The sequence below is a fragment of the Scyliorhinus torazame genome, chromosome 1 (assembly GCF_047496885.1).
Source record: "Scyliorhinus torazame isolate Kashiwa2021f chromosome 1, sScyTor2.1, whole genome shotgun sequence".
NCBI classification, from domain to species: domain Eukaryota; kingdom Metazoa; phylum Chordata; class Chondrichthyes; order Carcharhiniformes; family Scyliorhinidae; genus Scyliorhinus; species Scyliorhinus torazame.
In genome coordinates, this window is record NC_092707.1 from 344,675,819 (window position 1) to 344,700,891 (window position 25,073).

Consider the following 25,073-nt stretch of genomic DNA (forward strand, 5'->3'; position numbering starts at 1 on the left):
TGCCTCTTGTAAAACTCCTCCTCCCAACCTCGGTTCCTTCCCCCCAACCTTCCACCCTGGCTAGACCACTCGGACCCTGTTCTGCCAGGCTCCGATGGCCGCAGCCCCTCCCCCCACCTCACTCCCATTCACTGGCCGGCTTAAACCGGCCAGCATGGAGGCCCCCGACCAGGTCCCTTTCCCACTTGCCCGGCCCTAGGAAAGCCCAAAGATCCCCTTTTAGCACACAAACCCCACATATCCACCTACACCCCAAAGAACTCCGTCCCTTCCCTTGTCCAAATATATACCACATTGGCTCCTTTAGTCTCTACACCCGCGCGCAGTGATATAAAAAAGAAAATACAGTCATGAGGTTACATCGACACATGGCCATTCCTCAATTTGTCAGTTCTGCCACAGTCCTTCTGCTTTCGCAAACTCCTCCGCTGCTTCCGCCGTTCCAAAATAAAAGTCCCTGAACTTGTAAGTCACCCTCAGCTTCGCTGGATATACAATGCCGCACCGCACCTTGCTAATGTACAGTGCCCTCTTCACCCGGTTGAAGGCAGCCCGTCTCCTCGCCTGCTCCACCGTAAAGTCCTGGTATACACGTATACCAGCTCCAGCCCACTGCACCACCCGCTTCTGCTTGGCCCAGCTCAGGACCTTCTCCTTCACCCTGTACCTACGGAAGCACAGAGTCACTGCCCTTGGCGGCTCACTCGCCTTTGGTACAGGCCTCCACGACCGATGAGCCCGATCCAGTTCATATCGGTAGAGATCCTCCCCCTCCCCCAATAGTTTTGCCAACATCGCGGCAAAATACTCAGTCGGCTTCGGTCCTTCAACTCCTTCGGGCAGCCCCACAATCCTCAAATTCTGTCGCCTGGATCTGTTTTCCAGGTCTTCCATTTTTCCTCGCAGATCCTTGTTAGTATCCATCACCTTCCGCATCTCTTTCCCCAGAGAGGCAAGTTGATCACCGTGCTGCAATAACATCTCCTCCACTTCCTTCAGCGCCTCCCCTTGCTCTCGCACTTCCGTCACTGCGCTCGCCACCTCCGTCCTCACCGGGGAAACCGCCTCCTCCACCAGCACACTCAAAACCTCCCTCATCTCCTTCCTCACCGTCTCCATGCATTTCGCAATCAGCGCCAACTTGCTTTTCAAATTCCGCAGCCATCACCGTAGTTATTTCTTCAGCCGTAAGCAGTGCGGCCTTCCCTGGTGCTCCAGCCTCCATTTTTCCTGGTGACCCCGCGGTGACCTTTCCACTCTCCGACGGACCTTTAGCTGTTTTTTTTCCGGCCGTTTTCTTGCTCACCCTCGACATTTTTCTTTGTTATTTTTTTCCTCCTGTGTCTTCACTGTGCCTCCTCCGTGCCTTCTCCCTGCTTCTGCCGCCTCCGCGGACCCTGGGACCGGGCTTAAAGCCCCGAAAATGCCGTTCCCGAACGGGAGCCCTCCATTGTGCGGCCGGCTCCCGCCCGCCATCACCGGAAGTACCCCCCAATTTATCTTTAAGCATACACACTCCAGTCCTTTAATACCAACCCATTTGTTCCCTGCTCCCTGTGCCACAACTTGTGTCACTCTTTCAGTCGCCTTGACCAGGTGTGAGATTTGTTCTCGAACATCTATACCATGTTTCAAAAGCTCGGATGCACTTGTTCCTCCATGTACTGTTTATTATGTGCAGACCTTGTTCTTTCCCGCTCTGAATCCCTGCATTATTTTTTTCCCATGGGACATGGGCGTTGCTGGCTGGTCAGCTTTTATTGCCCATCCTTAATTGCCTTTGAGAAGGTGGTAGTGAGCCATCTTTCTGAACCGCTGCTGTCAGTGCTGTTATAGAACGGGGATTACAAGATTTTGGTCCAGCAATATTAAAGGAACAGCAATATGAAGTCCCAAGTAAGGATGGTGTGTGACTTGGACGGGAACCTGAAGATAGTGGAAGCAAAATACTAGGAGGTGCTGGAAATCTGAAATAAAAATAGAAAATGCAAGAAAAAGCACAGCAGGTCTGGCAGCATCTCCGCTCCGGAGAGAGAAACAGAATTAATGGTTTGCGTTTATATGACTTTTCTTCAGAACTTCTGAAGGTACTATATTACAATGCATTTGCTGCTCTTGTACTTACAGCTGGCAGAGGTTATCAGTTTGGTAGGTCATAGGATCTTTGGTGAGATGCAGTAATGCATCTTGTAGATGGTACATGCAGCTACCACTGTGCATCGGTGGTGGCTGGAATAAATGTTTACAGTGGCGATCAAGTGGGCTGCTTTGAGCTGGATGGTGGAGGCCACAATCACTAATTTTTTTGTAATTTTATTTTTGCTCACCGTTTGAAATTTAAGTCAACCTGTGATGAATCTTAACTTTGTAAACGTTGATTTAAACCTAGATGCGATTGTACTTTGATTAGTGATCAATTATATAATCAGTATTATCTATAGACTTGGACTTTCTCCCAAGGATTTTTTTTTGCATATTCACAGCTGTTGCTTTGACTGAACATTGTTTTTTTATCTAGGATGCTGTTATGGGCGAGGCGATTTCAGAACCCAAAAATGTATCATGGAGTTCAACCAACCTCTCCCTTTAATATATTTGTTGCTTTTCCTAGCACGCGGCTTGTTCCCTCGCTGGTATTTCAATTATGAACACGTGGGTTTTTAAACACAAAACACTGTTTATTCCATGAACTCAACTTAACATCTTAAATAAACACTGGATCTCTTAACAGCCCTTACTTCAAAGATAACTCAGAAAATATTGTAACAGTAAATAACTCCTTAAAATGTTCCTTCAAATTTCCAAGAGACCTAACACCTTTATACAGTATCACATCAGGTTAAATGATATATATATTTTCTGTAGAATGGCAGAGATATATTAGCTTGGTGACTTCAGCTCCAGCAACTTGCTTTCTTCTTGCAGCTCTCTGGAAACCCACAGACACACCCACGCTGCTTTCTCAAACCTGGCTTTCTACTTTTAAACTGCTCACAGCAAAACAGCCAGGCACTTTTAAACTGCTCTCAGCGAAACCAGCCAGGCACTTTTAAATTGCCAAACCAAACTGCAAAACTTGTAGCTCTCTGGGAACACACAGACACTGCTTTTAAACTGAAACTAAAAACTTGCAAAATGGCTGACCTAAAGCCCAGCTCCACCCATTCTCTGATATCACTGTTTTCTGAAAGGTACATTGCTTAAACATCCATGTCTTAAAGGTACTCTCGCATGACAATGCGTTGCTAAAAAAATCTTTGCATTGTGACTGATACTGTGGACAGCCCAATGACCCTCGAACTGCAGGCAAAACAATGAGTAGCCTTATTAGGTGATTATCAGGAGATGGTGTTTGATTGATGAACTACAACCTGAGTGATGGCAGATGGGAAGACACCATCAAAAGATACGTAACAGCTTGGATTGCGAAGTTTGCAAAGCCTTGCAGTTTGGATTGAGAAGTTTGCAAGGCCTTGCAGTTCGGATTGCGAAGTTTGCAAAGCCTTGCAGTTCGGATTGAGAAGTTTGCAAGGCCTTGCAGTTCGGATTGCGAAGTTTGCAAAGCCTTGCAGTTCGGATTGAGAAGTTTGCAAGGCCTTGCAGTTCGGATTGAGAAGTTTGCAAAGTCTTGCAGTTCGGATTGAGAAGTTTGCAAGGCCTTGCAGTTCGGATTGCGAAGTTTGCAAAGCCTTGCAGTTCGGATTGCGAAGTGTGCAAGGCCTTGCAGTTCGGATTGGGAAGTTTGCAAAGCCTTGCAGTTCGGATTGCGAAGTTTGCAAAGCCTTGCAGTTCGGATTGCGAAGTTTGCAAAGCCTTGCAGTTCGGATTGCGAAGTGTGCAAGGCCTTGCAGTTCGGATTGGGAAGTTTGCAAAGTCTTGCAGTTCGGATTGCGATGTTTGCAAAGCCTTGCAGTTCGGATTGCGAAGTTTGCAAAGCCTTGCAGTTCGGATTGCGAAGTTTGCAAAGCCTTGCAGTTCGGATTGAGAAGTTTGCAAGGCCTTGCAGTTCGGATTGCGAAGTTTGCAAAGCCTTGCAGTTCGGATTGAGAAGTTTGCAAGGCCTTGCAGTTCGGATTGAGAAGTTTGCAAAGTCTTGCAGTTCGGATTGAGAAGTTTGCAAGGCCTTGCAGTTCGGATTGCGAAGTTTGCAAAGCCTTGCAGTTCGGATTGCGAAGTGTGCAAGGCCTTGCAGTTCGGATTGGGAAGTTTGCAAAGCCTTGCAGTTCGGATTGCGAAGTTTGCAAAGCCTTGCAGTTCGGATTGCGAAGTTTGCAAAGCCTTGCAGTTCGGATTGCGAAGTGTGCAAGGCCTTGCAGTTCGGATTGGGAAGTTTGCAAAGTCTTGCAGTTCGGATTGCGATGTTTGCAAAGCCTTGCAGTTCGGATTGCGAAGTTTGCAAAGCCTTGCAGTTCGGATTGCGAAGTGTGCAAGGCCTTGCAGTTCGGATTGGGAAGTTTGCAAAGTCTTGCAGTTCGGATTGCGATGTTTGCAAAGCCTTGCAGTTCGGATTGCGAAGTTTGCAAAGCCTTGCAGTTCGGATTGCGAAGTTTGCAAAGCCTTGCAGTTCGGATTGAGAAGTTTGCAAAGCCTTGCAGTTCGGATTGAGAAGTTTGCAAAGCCTTGCAGTTCGGATTGAGAAGTTTGCAAAGCCTTGCAGTTCGGATTGAGAAGTTTGCAAAGCCTTGCAGTTCCTGTCAGCAGAGCTGATAAGGATCCATGTTTTTCCAGACTCACTGGAGGCGGGTGTTTGCTGGCCAATAGCAGGCCACCAAGAAACACACTGCAGGGGCACAGAAATCCGCCCCATTGTTTTGAGAAAATCTACAATAGAGCCAGATATTTGACTTACAAGGGACTTCCAGGATTCATTTTCTTTTATAAAAATTTAGAATACCCAATTTTGTTTCCAATTAAGGGGCAATTTAGTGTGGCCAATCCACCTACTCTGCACATCTTTGGGTTGTGGGGGTGAAACCCACGCAAACACGGGGAGAATGTGCAAACTCAACACGGACAATGACCCAGAGCCGTGATCGAACCTGGGGCCTCAGCGCCGTGAGGCAGCAGTGCTAATCACTGCGCCACTGTGCTGCCCCTGACTTCCAGGATTCATGGCTGTAGCCAGAGTGGAATACTCAATCACTGAAGACTATGGAGGACGTTCACTGAAGTGACTGGTCGAAGAGTCCAACCCCGTATGCAAGGTTACTCCGAAGATGGAGTAACGTACATACCAGGGGATTTTCTTACCAATTTAGCGTCCTGTTGTGGAACAGACCAAGTTGGGGTTATCCATTTTGCGGAGTTGTCTTGGAACAGACCAATTGGGCTGATGCCTGTGCTTTAAAAATGCCTTTCTTCTGACATTTATAATAGACACACACATATTATTATATATATATTTCTCCATTCAATAAAGTTTCTTTTTACTTCTTTCTCTTTTTATATCAATTAAAATGGTCATATTATTATAATTATTATTCAATATTTAATAAAATTATGGTTTTAACACATTACTTGGCATTGTCACTCATTCCTATTCTATCCAGAATACAGCTCCAAACCCAAATGAGACTCCGTAAGAGACTCTCACGCACGCCCCTTACAATGGCGTGAAGCTTCTTGAGCATTGTCAGAGCTACACTCATCCAGGCAAGTGGAGAGTATTCCATCACACTCCTGACTAGTGCCTTGTAGATGGTAGTCAGGAGGAGAGTTACACGTCACAAAATTTCCAGCCTCTTGTCTAATCAATGTTGATAGTGGGGGATTCAACAAAGGTCATGCCACTGAATGTCAAGGAAGATGATTGGAGTCTCTCTTGTTGGAGATGGTCAGTGCCTGGCACTTGTGTGGTGCGCATGTAACTTGCCACTTATCAGCCCATACTTGAATGTTTTCCAGGTCTTGCTGTATATGGGCACAAACTGTTTCAGGATCTGAGGAGTCACGAATGTGCTGCACATCCCCATTTGTGTCCCTATGCTGGAGAGAAGGACATTAATGAACAGGCTAACGATGGTTATGCCAAGGACACACTGGCAGTGATGTCCAGAGGCGAAGATGACTGATCACCAACAACCACAGCCATTTTCCTTTGTGCTAGGTATGACTTCAACCAACGGAAAGTTTCCTCATGATTCCCATTGACTCCAGGTTTGCTAGGGCTCCTCGATGCCATACTCGGTCAAATTCTGCCTTGATGCCAAGGGCAGTCACTCTCATCTCACTTCTGGAGTTCAGTCCTTTTGTCCGTGCTTTCACCAAGGCTGTAATGAGGTCAGGAGCTGAATCGCCCTAGCGGAATCCAAAGTGAATGTCAGTGAGCAGGGGTGCCGCTTGACAGCACAGTCATTGACACCTTCCATCACTTTGTTGGTGATTGAGAGTAAACTGATGGGACAGTATTTGATTGGGTTAGGTTTGTCCTGCTCTCTGTAGACAATGCATACCTGTACAATTTTCCACATTGCCAAATAGCTACCAGTTTTGTAGCTGTACTGGAACAGCTTGGCTGGGCATGGCTAGTTCTGGAGTACAAGTCTTCAGGACCATTGCTGGAATGTTGTCAGGGTCAATTCACTTTGCAGTATCCTGTGCCTTCAGCCGTTTCAAATTGGATAAAGAATGACATCTTTGATGTTGGAGACCTTAGGAGGAAGCTAAAAATGGACCATCCACTCAGCACTTCTGGCTGAAGGCAGCTGAAAATCTTCAGCCATGTATCTTGTACTGGTGATCTGGTCTCCACTATCATTGAGGATGGGAATATTTGTGGAGCATCCTACTTCAATTAGTTTTTTTATTGTCTACTACCATTCATGACCGATGTGGTAGGACTGCAGGGCTTAGATCACGTCCATCTTGCACACTGCTTGCGCTGTTTGGCATGCAATCCTGTATTGTAGCTTCAACTGGTTGACATCTCATTTTTCGGCACGTCTAGTGCTGGTTCTAGCATGCCCCCTTGCATTCTTCATTGAACCTGGATTGATCCCCTGACTTGATGGTAATAGTAAAGTGGGGGGGATATGTCAGACCATGAGGTTACAGATTGTAGTTAAATATAATTCTTCTGCTACTGATGGCCCACAGCACCTCAAGGATGCCCAGTTTGGGCTATCTAGCTCTATTCAAAATCTATCACATTTATCATGGTGATAGTACCGCACAATGCAATGTGCAGATAGACCTTTGTCTCCAGAAGGACTGTGCGGTAGTCACTCGTACTGACACTGCCTTGGACAGACGCATCGACAACAAGTAGGTTGGTGAAGATTGACGAGGTAGGTTGGTGATGCCTCAAAGACATTTCTCTGTACCTAATGACCATGATAGAAATAGTTGTGGTTGTTGTCATCATCTATTGACAAATAGAACCCCACATTTGCTTCAAGTCATAACATCGGTTTTTAAATATTTTTCATGAGAAATTTCTGATAGGTCAAGGTCAATATAATATGAGTATTAACCAAACAAATATACTGCCATTTTAAAAAATATGTCTTTTGTTTTGAATTCCAAGATGTGAATTGTCACAATGCCATTTTTCCATGGTCTACAAATGAAATTTGGCAACAGTGAAATTTAGGATTTCTTAGCAGCAATAGCACCTTCAGGATTGGAGGAGGGAAAAGCAGAGAGAAATTAATAATTTATAGAACTATATTTGATTTCCTCAATATTGCTTTGTTTATTTAACCACACTGATGAAGTAAATGCTTAACTCAGTGTTCCACATCAATATCACATTGGGTAAAAATTAACACGCAATTCAATATCTATTTGTTCCAAGAATTTTATATGCAAAATGGTTCCGTCATTTCCAAGATGTAGTTGGACAATTTTGATGGTTTCTGCCCTCTCTCATTGATAAGCCCATTTTAACAAATTGAATCTTTTTAGTTCCATAAGCTGCAGAATACACATCAGAAAGAATATGATGATCTCTGTAAGCAACTGATCTGCAGCAATGCATTTGATATTTATAAACATGCAGCACAAAAAATTCCATTTCATCAATATGGAACAAAATACTAATATAATTTAATTAAACCAGTTGTATACAGATTTCTATTTGACTTTATTTCCATTTTGCTCAGGCATTTGGAGCCTGTGGTAATGACCCACATGGACCAAGAAGCTGCCAGTTTTGATCACTGATCTGGACAAGGTTAGTTAATTTAAGTGGAGACAGCAATAGCAGCACCATCATAGGTATGAACACCCACCCCATAAGCCTGTCAACTTGGTCATTTAGCTCAGTGGGCTAGACAGCTGGTTTGTGATGCAGAACAAGGTCCAGCAGCGTGGGTTCAATTCCTGTACCAGCTAAGAATTCTCCCTCTGTGTACCCGAACAGGTGCTGGAATGTGGTGACTAGGGGCTTTTCACAGTAGCTTCATTGCAGTGTTAATGTAAGCCTACTTGTAACAATAAAGATTATTTATTTCATGTTTTATTTTTAGCTTTCTTCAGGTGCATGGAGTCAAATGGCAGACAACAAATTAGTGGCACTATGCAGATTGATGGTTGGCAGCGACTCGAGACTTTTTGCAGTAACTTCACTGCAGTGTTAATGTAAGCCTACATGTGACGCCAATAACGATTCTTATTATTATTATTAATAAAAATGAACATGCTCAAGTTTAGATAGTGTTCCCAAGCTCTTCCTACCTCCTGCTACTGCCAGGTGCAAAGATGAGAGTTGGAGCAGGATAAATGGGCAGCACAGTAGCACAGTAGTTAGCGCAGTTGCTTCACAGCTCCAGGGTCCCAGGTTCGATTCCCGGCTTGGGTCACTGTCTGTGCAGAGTCTGCACATTCTCCCCGTGTCAGCGTGGGTTTCCTCCGGGTGCTCCGGTTTCCTCCCACAGTCCAAAGATGTGCAGATTAGGTGGATTGGCCATGATAAATTGCCCTCAGTGTCGAAAAAGGTTAGGTGGGGTTACTGGGTACGGGGATAGGGTGGAGGTGTAGGCTTAAGTAGGTGCTCTTTCCAAGGGCCAGTGCAGACTCAATGGGCTGAATGGCCTCCTTCTGCATTGTACATTCTATGATTCTGTGAAATAAATTAGTAGACAAGTGTCTGACTTTTCTGGTAATGATATTCCATTTCAGGAGGATCAAAGCAGGATAGTTCCCTTTTAATTTCAAACGTTACTGTTCTGAAAAGTGGAGTGTTTGATTTCTTTTGGATGTTGCACATTGTTAATAACCCAAACTTGAATGAATGAATTAAATTGCATTTATTTGACAAATTTTCAACACTTTCACAATACAAAAACAACCCCAGACAATCCCAAACAAACAAAAAACACCCACACAACCCCCCCCCCCCCCCCCCCCCCGCCCCCAGTCGACAGTAACCAACTCCCGAAAGTGCATGATAAAGAAACCCCGACAATTGTAGAACCTCTCCTTTGCCCCTCTCAGTGCAAACTGCTCCTTTTACAGGGTCAAAAGCTCCAGCTGGTACCCTGCCACCGTGCCGAGGCACAGGGTGGAGAAGCTGACCTCCACTCTAACAAGATTTGCCTACGAGCGATCAGCGAGGTGAAGGCCAAGACACCTGCCCCAGCACCCAGCTGCAACTTGGGCCGGTCCGACACCCCAAATATGGCTTTTGGGGGATCGGGCTCCACATCCACATGCAAGACCCCCAAGATGGTGCTGAACACCATCCTCCAAAACCTCTCCAGCTTCGGGCAGGACCAAAACATATACACATGGTTTGTGGGGCCTCTCCCACAGCTCTCACAGACATCCTCCACCCCTTCGAACAGCCGTCTCATCCTTGACTTTGTGAGGTGCGCCCTGTACACTACCTTCAGCTTCAGATGTATCAGCCCCAACATCGCACTAAAAATCAAGGCATTCACCATTCGCAGCATCTCACACCATAGTCCCTCTTGCAGCACCACTCCAAACTCTTCCTCCCACTTCATCTTAATCCCCTCCATGGACAGCCTATCCTCCTCAAGAATCCTCCCGTAAATCGCTGAGACAATACCTCGCAAATCGCCCCTCCTAGGAACAAATCCTTCATTTTCTTGCTCCCACTCTTGTCCCATCCCCGAAACCTCCCATCCATCTTCCCCGGCTTGAACTCATGATTTTCCCTAATCGGCATGCCCCTGACCCGGCCCCCCAGCTTAAAGTGCTAACTGAACTGCCTCCAAATCTTCAATGTAGCCACCCCCACCAGACTCACCCAGTGCTTTCCAGGAACCATCGGGAGCGGCGCCTTTGCTAGCATCCGCAATCCTGACCCTCTGCAAGAGCCTGTCTCCATCCTTACCCACAGAACCCCCTCCACCTTGCTCCAGCCCAGCACCTTCTCTCTGCATTCCCCGCCCAAATGAAATTGCATTTAAACCTTGTAAAGCAACCTTGTAAAATTATTCCTGAGCCAAAATACACAAATAAAATAATTTAAAAATCACAATAAATCGAATGAAACCGAAGCCAGTACAACTGCACCTGCAAGATCTCATTCTGTTCTTAATGTTTACTTTCGAAAATTAACTGTGCAACTTACTTCCATGTTCCTGTAAAACTGTATAAACTGCTGGTACATCTTGGCAATTTTGGTGGTTCAATACCATCCAGACACATGATAATTGATGGAACGCCATAAAGCAGCAGGTATTTCATATAGAAAAACAGTGCATGAGCAAAGCCAAGGCCACCTAGGAGATAAAGGTATACACGTTAAATGATTATCTGCATTGGAACTGTTAATATCTCATGTTATAACGGGTTAATCCAGGAGTTTAGCAATAGTACCCCCTTGTGGCAAGAATAGGATATTCACAGCTTTTGCATGAGACAATTCAATCTTTTAACAATGGACTAAGAAAGCAACCACTGAGACATGTGGCGCGATTCTCCGGAAAGGTTTCTAACTGTAAAGCGCGCGGGGATTGCCCGGCCCAGCAAGATCGGCAACGCTATTCAACGTTGATTGGTCCACGTAATGAGGCCTCACGGGCTTCTCCCCGTAAATGAAGGCACACCAGCTGATTCGCTGGGGTCGTGCTTGCCAAACCCCGCTAACAAGGCCGAACAGCATTTAAGCTCCACTTGCTCAGCCAACCCCAGCCGGCTTGCAACAATGGCGCCCAGGAGACCAGCCCCTAGATTCGGGGGGGCTAACTTGGGGAGGCTGCTAGACACTGTAGAGGCCAGGATGGATGTCCTCTTCCCCCGAGGGTCCAGGAAGCTCAGCCATAGGGCAGCCAGTTCCGCCTGGGTGGTGGTGAAGTGAGCTTGGGGAACGTAACCAGGAGGACTGACCTCCAGTGAGGAAAGAAAGGTCAATGACATACAGCACACAGCATGAGTGAGTAGACATCAATGCCTCTCCATCCCACTCCCCAACCCTCCCTTCACACCCTCCCTCCCACCACTGAGAAACATGTGTGAGGCTAACGATGCCCACTCTGTGTCTCCTCAGCAAAAGCTCTCCCAGAGAGGGCCCAGAGTGGCACTGGTCTGCCAGACATCAGGATCTTCCCCACCTTCAAGAACCGTGCCCTCGAGGTGACTGGGGTGGCTGAAGACAGATCGGTCACTCATGCGGAGGCTGGCGGACGCCGAAGAGGTGAGGAACCACCGGGCTCCAACCAGGGGACCTGTCCTTACTGACTGAGCTAGCCCTTCCACCAACCTCCTGTCCATTCTCCCTCAGGTCCCCCAGGTGATGGCGCCAGCCCATCCCGGTACGCATGTTGGCTTGCAAGCACTGGGGCATCAGGAAGCAAGCGGGTGAGAGCGACCCTTTGTCAGCATGTCTGAAGAGCTGAAGTTGTGTCTGTGTGTTAGTGGTGGAGTTCAGATACAGAAATCCAGTGGTACGAAGTCACAGGAAATGAGATTAAAACCCTGGGACGTGACTATTTGTTGAGGTTGTCAGAATCAGAACGGTTCAAATGTGAAAAGCCTGTATTCCAACGAGGTAGACAAAGTTGTGTAACTCATAGTAGATACCAATGTCGGAATGGGTTTCTGAGCAATCTGTGGGACCCGTCTTGGTTGCATCTGCCATTTATTATGCAGTGTGGTGTTTGTTAATTTACATGTACCTCGTGTTACTTCTGTATGTTAGAGTACAAGACTGATATGGCAAAATTGTTTCATTTTTCTGGCTATAGTAAAATTTATTATGTTTGTTCTAAAACTGTGGAATATTGTAGCTTTATTCTCTTAGTAAGTACCTTGGATCTCCAACTTAGAAACAAAAAATTACTGCTCCCTGTCCGGTTTGTGACAGTAATTCGGGGGTCTGGATCATAAAATGCAATGGCGCACTTTTAAGGAGTTATTTAATAACTCTCAGCAATAGAAAGACTCATTAAGAAGGATGTAACAGCCTAAGGGGCTAAATGCAAAATGAATGATAGTGTGAAATTGAAAGAAACATTGTACACATCTGCAAGTATCAGTGGTAGGTCAGAAGATTGGTCAGATTTTAAGAATCAGCGAAGAATGACAAAATAAAAGGAGTGAGAAAGTGAGCTATCAATATAACTGATGGTAGGGTTTCTACAAGAATTCAAAAGGAAAAGAGTAACCAAAGCTAGTGTTGATCCTTTACAGAGTGAGTCTGGGAAATGGAAAATGGAAAACAAGGAAATGGCAGAGGCTTTGATCAGGTATTTAGTGCCTTCCTTCACTGTAGATCAAGAAAACTTCCCAATGATGCTTGTAAATCAAGAAGTGAATGGGTGGGGCAAATCTAAAACAATCACCATCACCAGGGAAAAGGTACTGGGAAAACTATTAGACCTAAAGGCTGACAAGTACCTAGGACCAGTTGGCTGCATCCTAGGGTCTAAAAGAAGTCATTGCAGAAATAAGCGAGGTATTCATTATAATCTTACAAAATTACTTAAATTCTGGAAGGGTTCCAGCGGATAGGAAAATAGCTAATGTAACACCTTTATTCAAGAAATGAGGGAGACGAAAGCAGGAAACTATAGACCAGTTAGCCTAACATCTGTCATAGGGAAATTGCTCCAATCCAATATTAAGGAGGTTTCATTAGAAAATTGTAATGCGAGAGGGCAGAGTTGACATGACTCTGTGAACTAATAATCTGTTAGAGCTTTTTGAGGAACTAACAAGGAGGGTGGATAAAAGGGAAAAACTGTAAATGTGGTGTACTTTAATTTCCAAATGGAATTTAATAAGGTGGCATGTCAAAAATAATACTCAGGATGAGAGCACACAGTGCGGGGAAGGGGGAGGGAGGGGGGAAGAGAAGAGAGAGAGAGAGAGAGAGAGAGAGAGAGAGAGATATAAAGGATTGGTTATCTGACATGAAGCAGATAGTCAGGGAGCCCAGGGGGTGAGAGAGGCCAATATTCTGGCCTTTGCCTCCCTGGTGGCCTGGAGACGGATCCTACTAGGACAGAGGGACTCGGAGCCCCTGAAGTCGGGGATATGGGTTAACAATATGGTGGGGTTTCTCAGACTCGAGAAAATTAAATGCGCCTTTTTGTGGAACTAATAAGCAAGGTGGATAAAGGGGAAACTGTAGATGTGGTGTACTTGGAATTCCAAAAGGAATTTAATAAGGTGGCACGTCAAAAATACTACACAGGGTGAGAGCACACACGGTGCGGGGGTAGGGGGGACATTTTTGGTTAGATAAAGGATTGGTTATCTAAAAGGAAGCAGGGGAGGCTAACCTATTTAAAATTTATATCAGCTACTTGAACAGAGGGATAAAATGTATGATAGCGCAATTTGCCAAGATACCAAGTTTTGTGAGGGCCATGAAGAATCCAGCACGAGTTTCAATGATACAAAGAAATAACATTTATTTACAATAACATATATAGATATAGATATATATATATATATTATATATATATATATATATATATATTACACAACAGCAGCAACCTCGCTTGCTGCTTACTCCTTCCTGCTGGTTCCAAACTGGCCAGCTTTATTTATACAGGGAGTCTGCTAATGATTTCTCCGCCCCCCTCATTGGGGAAGCTCATACTCCTACAGGATTGTGGGATTGTCATTAGTCCCCAGCCAATGGTAAGCAGGCAGGTTATAACACCAAGATAGGTAGAAAAGTTTTTTTTTTTTTAAATATATTTATTCAAGTTCTTCACCAAATTTTCAACAAAACAAAGTCCCCAACAAAAAGAAAGAAACAAGAACACAAATAGAAATTATACATTGGATTTCCCCCATATACAGTAACCCCCATATAACAGTAAAAAGCACAAATAGGGGGGAAAAAACCCACCTTAATCCAAACACCACCCCAAGAGAAACCCCCCTCCCTCCTCCTTCCCCCCTCCCCCTCACCCCGCCCCTGGGCTGCTGCTGCTGACCTCCTCCTAACGCTCCGCGAGATAGTCTCGGAACGGTTGCCACCGCCTGAGGAACCCCTCCACAGCCCCTCGCAAGGCAGACTTTATCCTCTCCAGCTTGATGAACCCTGCCTTGTCATTGATCCAAGCTTCCACACTGGGGGGCTTTGCATCCTTCCATAGTAGCAAAATCCTCCGCCGGGCTACCAGGGACGCAAAGGCCAGAGTACCGGCCTCTTTCGCCTCCTGCACTCCCGGCTCGTCCGATACCCCAAATAATGCTAATCCCCAGCTCGGCTTGACCCGGGCATTCACCACCTTGGACATAGTCCTCGCAAAACCCCTCCAAAACCCCTCCAGTGCCGGGCACGACCAGAATATATGGACGTGATTTGCCGGGCTCCCCGGGCACCTCCCACATCTGTCGTCCACTCCAAAGAACCTACTCAACCTCGCCCCTGTCAAATGCGCTCTGTGAGTAACTTTGAACTGTATTAGGCGGAGCCTGGTGCAAGAGGAGGAAGAATTAACCCTACTTAGGGCATCAGACCCGCATCTATCTCCTCCCCGAGCTCCTCCTCCCACTTGCCCTTTAACTCCTCCACCGAGGCCTCCTCCTCTTCTTGCAGCTCCTGGTAAATTGCCGAAACCTTGCCTTCTCCGACCCATACACCCGAAATCACCCTGTCCTGAATCCCACGTGCCGGAAGCAGCGGGAATTCCCTCACCTGCCGCCTCACAAACGCCCTCACTTGCATGTACCTGAAAGCGTTTCCGGGGGTAGCCCAAACTTCTCCTCCAACGCCCCTAGGCTCGCAAATGTCCCATCGATGAACAGATCCCCCATTCTTCTAATCCCTGCCCGATGCCAGCTCCGGAAACCCCCATGCATCCTTCCCGGGACGAACCAATGGTTCTCCCGAATCGGGTACCAAACCTAGGCCCCCACCTCACCCCTGTGCCGCCTCCACTGCCCCCAGATCTTCAGCGTCGCCGCCACCACCGGGCTCATGGTGTACCTTGTCGGCGACAGCAGCAGCGGTGCCGTCACCAGCACCCTCAGGCTCGTGCCCACACAGGACGCCATCTCTAACCTCTTCCATGCCGCCCCCTCTCCCTCCATTACCCACTTACAGATCATCGCCACATTGGCTGCCCAATAATAGCCACACAGATTCGGCAGCGCCAGCTCCCCCCTGTCCCTGCTACGCTCCAGAAACACCCTCTTCACCCTCGGGGTCTTATTCGCCCACACAAATCCCATGATGCTCCTGCTGACCAGTTTGGAAAAGGCCTTGGGGATCAAAATGGGAAGGCACTGGAACACAAAGAGGAACCTCGGGAGGACCATCATTTTGACCGACTGCACCCTACCCGCCAGTGAGAGTGGCAGCATATCCCATCTTTTAAAATCCTCCTCCATCTGCTCCACCAACCGCGTCGAATTAAGCTGGTGCAGGGCCCAGCAACTCCTAGCTACTTGGATCCCCAGGTACCGAAAGCTCCTTTCCGCCCTCTTCAACGGCAACTCATCTATCCCCCTTCCCTGGTCCCCTGAGTGCACCACAAAGAGCTCACACTTCTCTACGTTGAGTTTATACCCCGAAAAGTCCCCAAACTCCCTAAGGATCCGCATGACCTCCGCCATCCCCCCCACTGGATCCACAACATACAACAACAGGTCATCGGCATACAACGACACCCGGTGTTCCTCTCCCCCCCGAACCAATCCCCATTTCCTGGCCTCCCTCAGTGCCATGGCCAGCGGCTCAATTGCCAGTGCAAACAACAAGGGGGATAAGGGGCACCCCTGCCTTGTCCCCCGGTACAGCCGAAAGTACTCCAACCTCCGCCAGTTCGCAGCCACACTCGCCACAGGGGCTCTATATAGCAGTCTGACCCAACTGATGAACCCCTCCCCGAATCCAAACCTCCACAACACTTCCCAAAGATACTCCCACTCCACCCGATCAAAGGTCTTCTCCGTGTCCATAGCTGCCACTATCTCGGCTTCCCCCTCCACCGAGGGCATCACAATCACATTGAGGAGCCTCCGCACATCTGCATTTAGCTGCCTACCCTTCACGAATCCCATCTGGTCATCATGAATCACCCCCGGGACACTGTCCTCAATTCTCGTAGCCAGCACCTTCGCCAGCAACTTAGCGTCAACATTGAGGAGCGATATCGGTCTATACGACCCACATTGCAATGGATCCTTGTCCCGCTTCAAGATCAAAGAAATCAGCGCCCTGGACATTGTCGGGGGCATGGTCCCCTCCTCCCTCGCCTTATTAAAAGTCCTCACTAGCAACGGGCCCAGCAGGTCCATGTATTTCCTATATAATTCAACTGGGATCCCATCCTGCCCCGGGGCCTTCCCCGCCTGCATGTTCCCCAATCCTTTAACCAGTTCCTCCAGCCCAATCGGCGCCCCCAAATCAGCCACCTGCTCCTCCTCCACCCTTGGGAACCTCAGCTGATCGAGGAATCGTCGCATCCCCTCCTACCCCGCTGGGGGCTCAGACCTGTACAGATCCCCATAGAAGTCCCTAAATACCTCGTTTATTCTCACCGCACTCCGCACCGTATTCCCCCCTCTATCCCTAACTCCACCAATCTCCCTCGCTGCCTCCCTCTTACGAAGCTGATGTGCCAGCATCCGACTCGCCTTCTTCCCATACTCATAAACCGCCCCTTGCGCTTTCCTCCACTGTGCCTCTGCTTTCCCTGTAGTCATCAGGTCGAATTCCATCTGGAGGTTCCGTCGCTCCCTAAGTAGCCCCTCCTCGGGGGCCTCTGCACAACTCCTGTCCACCCTTAAAATCTCCCCCAACCTCTCCCTCTCCCTCCTCTCTCTCTTCTCCCTGTGGGCCCTAATGGAGGTTAACTCTCCCATGACTACCGCCTTCAACGCCTCCCAGACTACCCCCATCTGCACCTCCCCGTTGTCATTGGCCTCCAAGTATCTTTCAATACACCCCCGCACCCGTCCGCACACCCCCTCATTCGCCAACAGTCCCACATCAAGGCACCACAGCGGGCGCTGGTCCCTCTCCTCCCCCAACTCCAGCTCCACCAAATGCGGGGCGTGGTCCGAGATGGCTATGGCCGAAAATTCCGTTCCCTCCACTTTCGGGATTAGCGCCCTACTCAAAATGAAAAAATCTATCCGGGATTAGGCTCTATGGACGTGGGAAAAGAAGGAAAATTCCCTGGCCTGCTGCCTGGCAAAGCTCCATGGATCCACTCCCCCCTTCTGGTCCATAAATCCCCTGAGCACCTTGGCCGCAGCCGGCCTCTTACCCGTCCTGGACCTAGAACGGTCCAGTGCTGGGTCCAGCACCGTATTAAAGTCCCCGTCCCCCCCATTATCAAGCTTCCTACCTCCAGATCCTGAATCCGACCCAACATGCGTTTCATAAATCCGGCATCATCCCAATTCGGGGCATATACGTTCACCAGTACCACCCGCACCCCCTGCAACCTACCACTCACCATCACATATCGACCTCCATTATCCGCTACAATATTCAGTGCCTCGAACGACACCCTCTTCCCCACCAGTATTGCAACCCCTCTGTTCTTCGCATCCAGCCCTGAATGAAAGACCTGCCCTACCCATCCCTTTCTCAGCCTAATCTGACCTCTGCCACCTTCAAATGTGTCTCCTGGAGCACAACCATGTCTGCCTTCAGTCCCTTTAAGTGCGCAAACACTCGAGCCCTCTTGACCGGCCTGTTCAGGCCCCTCACATTCCAAGTTATCAGCCGGATCAGGGGGCTACTCGCACCCCCCCCCCCCCCTGCCGACTAGCCATCTCCTTTTCTAGGCCAGCCACGTGCCCGCGCCTCCCGCACCCTCCAGTCCCCCAGGCGGCAGACCCCCACCCCGACCACCTCTCCTACTTCCAGCTCCCCTTTGGCCAATGCAGCAACAACCCAGTTCCCCCCCCTCCCCCGCTCCCCCCCCGCTAGATCCTCATCTAGCCATTTTGCTCCCCCCATGACACTCCCGTAAGTCAGCTGACTCCTGCTGACCCCGGCCTCTCCTGCCATTCCATCGACCCCCCAGTATGAGAATCCCCCCACCCCTTGGCAGTCAGTGTGCGCTCCTCGCCACCCGCCGCCATCTTGCTTTTCCTCCCTCGCACTTTCCGCTGCACCAGGATCACTTTTCTAACCGCTCCATCCTGGTCCAATCCATATAATGTCGGGGGAACCTTGCTGTCACGTTCCCACACTGGGAGCCGTCGAACAACTGCCGTTGGGGCCCCTCTGAAGAGCCCAAAGGTCCGTTCCCGGCGGGTGCTGCCAAACGTGCGACCTACCTAGGCATAGCCGCAACCGGAAGTCCCTAGGTAGAAAAGTTAAGTTGTCAACAGGAGGTAGACAGTCTGCAAAGGAATATGCAGGTTGAGTGGGAAAAGATCTAGCAAATGGGATATAATGTGGGAAAATGAGAACTTGTCAACTTTGGCAGGAAATGAGAGATTGCAGAACTTGGCGGAACAGAAAATCTGGGTGTTTTACTGCATGAATCACAAAAAGTTAACATGCAGGTGCAGCGAGTGATGTGATAAGAAGGTAACATAGTGGTTAGCACTGTGGCTTCACAGAACCAGGGTCCCAGGTTTGATTCCCCGCTGGGTCACTGTCTGTGCAGAGTCTACACATTCTCCCCGTGTCTGCGTGGCTTTCCTCCGGGTGCTCCGGTTTCCTCTCACAGTCCAAAGACGTGCAGGGTAGGTGGATTGGCCATGATAAATTGCCCTTAGTGTCCAAAAAGGTTAGGAAGGGTTATTGGGTTAGGGGGATAGGGTGGAAGTAAGGGCTTAAGTGGGTTGGTGCAGACTTGATGGGCCAAATGGCCTTCTTCTGCGCTGTATGTTCTATGTTCTAAGGCAAATAGAATGTTGATGTTTATGCAAGGGGAACGGAATATAAAAGCAGGGAAGTTTTACTGCAGCTGTACAAGGCCTTGGTGAGATCACGGGTGCAGTTCAGCGCACTGAAGTTAAAGTCTGCATTTGGGCATGTTTCCCGTCGACCGGGTTGGCGAGATCGAGGCCCATATTCAACAGAACTTTTTGCCAAAAATGAGCCCCCATGAGATTCTCTAAGTTATTGGCTCCCACGCCGTCTGATTTACCCAATTTGTGCCTCAATTGATTGGCACTAACAAGGGGGAGCTGCTTTTAAGCGCTCCCTCACCACTCACTCCCAATCAACACACAAACATGGCAGCACACAGACCTGCTCTTCGCTTTGGGGATGCCGATCTCACCAGGCCTCACGACGCTGTGGATGAGAGGCAGGGCACCTTGTTCCCTAGAGGGGGTTGGAAAACCTGTTGATTTAAGTCATTAAGTCTGTTGCCTCCCCACACCAGTATGTCAGGCTACAAATGTAGCAGGGTGACTTATCACTTGAACTAGTTCAGAATAAAGCGGAAACATTTGCTTCCCCAACATCAAATGCCTGCAAGGGGCTCATGTAAAAGCAGATTTGTTGTCCAAAAAACACAAGGGTACTCGTATTTTCCATTAAAAAGAGATAATGATCGTGCACTAACCTAAAGTCCAGTAGGAGGCAGATTCCAATATTGTTATTTGCTCCTGAATTGCATGAATGTACATCAGTTGAAGCACGGACTCGGTCAACCACCACCAGAATAAAATGCGCATTCCACTTAGTAACAAACACAAGAGATCTGTTTTGGGGACAAATGTCTCTGCTTTTCGCATCTGTTTTATTTTGGAAATAAAAAGAAAACAGACCAAATGAATTAATCCATTTAGAAGTAGAGAAGTATATATATTCATCTCATTTGGTTTTGTTTTTTTAAAAACAGCAGTTAGCAACTAACCCCCTCCCCCTCCCATGCCAATATACTTTAGAGGATTGCTCATCAATCGTTTCAGACACTTGGCAATTTCTCAATTGTTTTTATTCTGACAAAATTCATTATAAAACCATGACAACTAAGAAATTCTATACCAGCTTCAAACAATATTTAATAAATCCTCAATTATTTTACCCGAATGCAAAGTCAACATGCAGAGGGAGCGAGTGGTACTGGGCTTTGATTTGGCAGATGAATAAGTGACAGCAAGTCGCTGTCAACATGTAGCATGCCTTTTAGACTTACTAATCAATACTGTGCCATTGATATGATGCCTTCCTTCTATTATTAAAAAGTCTATTTTCACATTTAAAGGTGTTAGCTAACTTGTGGATTTACTCTGCAGGTTTCTTCACAACACCATTGAGCGCAAGCCACTTGCTGTCACTTATTCATCTGCCAAATCAAAGCCCAGCACCACTCTCTCCCTCTGCAATTGGTTTTGGTTTATTTGCAAATAAATTGACGTAAAATAATGGATTTGCATTCTCTAAAACATCCATTGAAGAAGTGAAGGTGTTTTTACAACAGCAAATCCCATTGAGTATTCATTACTTATCACTTAATTTTCAACTCCCTCGCTTTACCATCTTTCAAAAGACATATACAAAACTATCTCCTGAAGTTTTGATTTAACTCATGGGAACTCTATTTCTGATGGTGTTTTTGACAACCAAACACACAGTCTGTGTTTATAATGGGGTAAATATTCTAGGTGGCATTTGGCTGGACCTCCTTCCATTCACTGGAAACGGGGCAGGGTCACTGCAAGAAACCCTCTGCATTTTTCTAGATGACACTTCATTTGATACGAAGGGCCTGTGTTAACCGGATTTTTGTTCCCAAATGACGTACCACCCAGTGGTGCACAAGGCAGACTTGCATCTGTCTCCATAGCCAGTTTTTCCAGGAACAGGTCTCTGGCCTGTCACCAGAGGCATATAGCTTGAGGGGCGCACCACCTGTGGGCGGGAGAGAAATCCAGTTTTGCTGCAGTACTTAAAAGACAGCAGCTGGTTAAAGGACCAGGAGGGTTCGGAGTTAAAGATGACCAAAAGGGGAGCAACATCTGAAATGGTAGAAGTAGCATCAAAATCTACAGCTGTGGCAGAGTTCCCATGTTGCCATATTTCTCTTTGCTCCTCGAATGTAGAATTATTTTTGCTCAAAGCATTTAGTTTCAGTTCCTGCTGTTGTTATTGTGGGTAATGCACACAGCAAAGTCCCAGCAGGAGTAAACGAGCTGAATGACTACTTAACTCTAACAGCAAAATAAGACACAGAAATCAGATTCATGTTAAGTGGTGGGAAGAAGATTAACCATACAATAAAGAATCAAACGTTCCAACTAGATCATTTTAAAACTCTCCCTGAATTGTATAAATTGTCCAAGTGACTGTACAAGATAATTGCAGAATCCTGGCCACGTTATTCAGGCAATATATATGTGGCCTTTATATAATTTAAGTTAAAACATTGCTGGACATTTCCCTGTTACAACAGAACGTTAAAAATTGTGTTTTGAATCAGCTTTCGGTTTTAGAGCAAAATGTTCTGTTTCCAAATATGTTCATTCACCTGGTTATTGAAGTCATCGTAGCATATGATCGGTCCATTGTGAAATACAGGGTAGTAGAATACATAAGCTAGCAGCCAACAGAAGGATACATAGCGCTTTTGAGGACTATCACGGTGCCAGCAGTACTCTAGGCTGAAACTTGTGTAACGCAGATTGCAAAGAGCCAAACAAAATAAAAGTAAGAAGTACTCATTCTCTGTCTCATACCATCGCTTCTGAAACAAATAAATAGAGAAGAAAAAGTAAATACACAATTCTACTCACTGTCTGGAAAACAACAGTGGTCTGAGGGAAGACTGCCTGAATATACAAGGGAGTAATTCAATTAAGCATTCCGATATAGTGTTTAACGAATGTCAATAGAACGACTAAAGGATTGTCAGCAAAGCGGAGATGTTACTGGACTAATAATTATCTATATTAGTGTCACAAGTAGGCTTACATTAACACTGCAATGAAGTTACTGTGAAAATCTCCTAGTCGCCACACCCCAGCACCTGCTGGGGTACACCGAGGGAGCATTCAGAATGTCCAATTCATCTAACAGCACATCTTTCGGGACTTGTGGGAGGAAACCTGAGAACCCGGAAGAAACCCATGCAGACATGGGGAGAACGTGCAGACTCCACACAGAGTGATCCAAGCGAGAATTGAACCCGGATCCCTGGAGCTGTGAAGCAACAGTGCTAACCACTATGCTACCATGCCGCCCAATGCTCTGGACACATAAGTTCGTAACCCCGTCACGGCATCTGCGGGATTTAAATTCAATTAATACACCTGGAATAAAATGCTACTTTCATTAACAGCAAGCAGATTGCTGTAAAAAGCAATTTGGCTCACTAATAATCCTTCAGGGGAGAAAATCTGCCATCCTTACCCAGTCTGGCCTACTCATGACTCCAGATTCACAGCAATGTGATTGATTGTTAACTTCCCTGTGAAATGGCACAGCAACCATTAGGTTGTATTACACTTGGAAAAAAAAAAATTTGTCTCTCCAAATTTTCCCGTCCCGTCTGCAATGATGTCCGCTGGTGTCGGAAAATCCTATGTGTGTGTGTGTCTGTGTACACCTACGTCACATGGAGTGTGGAAGTTCATCATGACCTCCCTCAAGGCAATTTAAAAAATATATATCTTTATTCAAATGTTTTCCATTTTATATATAACACCAAAGCAACACAACACCCCCAATCGCAAACCGCCCCCATAGGAAAAAAAAAGAACAATCTCCCCTAACTCCTACCTGTCCCCTTCCCCACCAAGCAACTAATGGTGACCAGCTCTTTGAAGTAAGATAAATGGCTGCCATCTTCGCAGAACTCCTCAACCTCCCCCCTCACGGTGTACTTGACTTTCTAGAGGTATATAAATTCCATCGGATTCCCCAGCCACACTGAAGCACTGGGCAGAGAAGCTCTCAAAAGGCAACTAAGGAAGGGCACTAAATGCTGCCAGTGATACTTACTTTCCAAAATGGGACAAAAAGTGAGTAACGCCTTAAACCAGAATGCAGAGTTTCTTTAATTCTGATCATGACGAAGACCTTATCTCCAGCACCCACCGGCTACCCTGCACATCAAGTTGTTTTTTTCAGTAGAAACCCACAGAGCTTATGTGGGCTTCCATCACTGCTGTCCTCCCCCTCTCAACAAAACACGGTTAGAAACAGATTCCAGCTGGGAATTTAAAAAAACTATCTCCAGGATGAATGTGTCAAAATCTCATTTGAAGAAAAACGTGATGGGTTACTTGTTCAATGCATTTATATAATGCCATTAGTGAGAGAGTCGGAAAGCTGAATGTCAGAAACTGATAAAGAACAGGTAATTCAGCAGAAAGAAAAGCACACCAAAATAACCAGTTATAAATGTAACGGTTTATTGCAAAAAAAATCTACATATAAGGCAGCTTGACCAAGAAGACATGGTCAATATAACGTTGGACCTCAAAATGTAAATGTGGCACTAAAATTGGCATTAATGTACTGTCACCATATATTAAATAGGAAATACATTTGAAATATAGTGAAGATTTTGGAGGGCCGAAGGGCCTGTTCCTGTGCTGTATTGTTCTTTGGGGTTTTGGTAAAGGGTGGTATCATGACCGGTACAGGCTTGGAGGGCCGAAGGGCCTGGTCCTTTTCCATATTGTTCTTCATTTCCTTTCTCTTGTTAACTAAAAAAGTTCCAGGTGCTAATTTAATAATATTAATTTGAAAGTACATAAGAACATAAGAACTAGGAACAGGAGTAGGCCATCTGGCCCCTCGAGCCTGCTCCGCCATTTAATGAGATCATGGCTGATCTTTGTGGACTCAGCTCCAGTCTCCGGCCCGTACACCATATCCCCAAATCCCTTTATTCTTTAGAAAGGCATCTATCTTTTTCTTAAAGACGTTTAAAGAAGGAGCCTCAACTGCTTCACTGGGCAAGGAATTCCAGAGATTCACAACCCTTTGGGTGAAGAAGTTCCTCCTACGCTCCCTCCTAAATCTACCTCCCCTTATTTTGAGGCTGTGCCCCCTAGTTCTGCTTTCCCCGACCAGTGGAAACAACCTGCCCGCATCTATCCTATCTATTCCCTTCATAATTTTATATGTCTCAATAAGATCCCCCCGCATCCTTCTAAACTCCAATGAGTACAGTCCCAGTCTACTCAACCTCTCGTCATAATCTAATCCCCTCAACTCTGGGATCAACCTAGTGAATCTCCTCTGCACTCCCTCCAGTGCCAATATGTCCTTTCTCAGGTAAGGAGACCAAAATTGAACACAATACTCCAGATGCGGCCTCACCAACACCCTATACAATTGCAGCATAACCTCCCTCGTCTTGAACTCCATCCCTCTAGCAATGAAAGACAAAACTCGATTAGCCTTCTTAATCACCTGTTGCACTTGCACACCAACTTTTTGTGACTCGTGCACCAGCACACCCAGGTCCCTCTGCACAGCAGCATGTTTTAACATCTTACCGTTTAAATAATAATCCATTCTGCTGTTATTCCTCCCAAAATGGATAGCCTCACACTTGGCAACATTGAATTCCATCTGCCAGACCCTAGCCCATTCACCTAACCTATCCAAATCCTTCTGCAGACTTCCGGTATCCTCTGCCCTTTTTGCTTTACCATTCATCTTAGTGTCGTCTGCAAACTTTGACACATTCAACTTGGTCCCCAACTCCAAATCGTCTATGTAAATTGTGAACAACTGCGGGCCCAACACTGATCCTTGAGGGACCCCA

General features: G+C 46.8%; 1 protein-coding gene across 4 annotated transcripts in view; it reads right to left on the reverse strand.

Annotated features, from left to right (window-relative positions):
* hhat (hedgehog acyltransferase) overlaps positions 1–25,073 on the reverse strand; it is a 446,467-nt gene that overhangs the window by 334,686 nt on the left and 86,708 nt on the right. For all 4 annotated transcript variants that reach the window (XM_072509767.1, XM_072509760.1, XM_072509778.1 and 1 more), the window contains exons 6-8: positions 21,822–22,037; positions 19,914–20,085; positions 10,541–10,691 (exon numbers count right to left, since the gene is read on the reverse strand). In XM_072509767.1, coding sequence (XP_072365868.1) covers positions 10,541–10,691; positions 19,914–20,085; positions 21,822–22,037 — 539 coding nt within the window. The remainder of the gene's footprint in view (positions 1–10,540; positions 10,692–19,913; positions 20,086–21,821; positions 22,038–25,073) is intronic.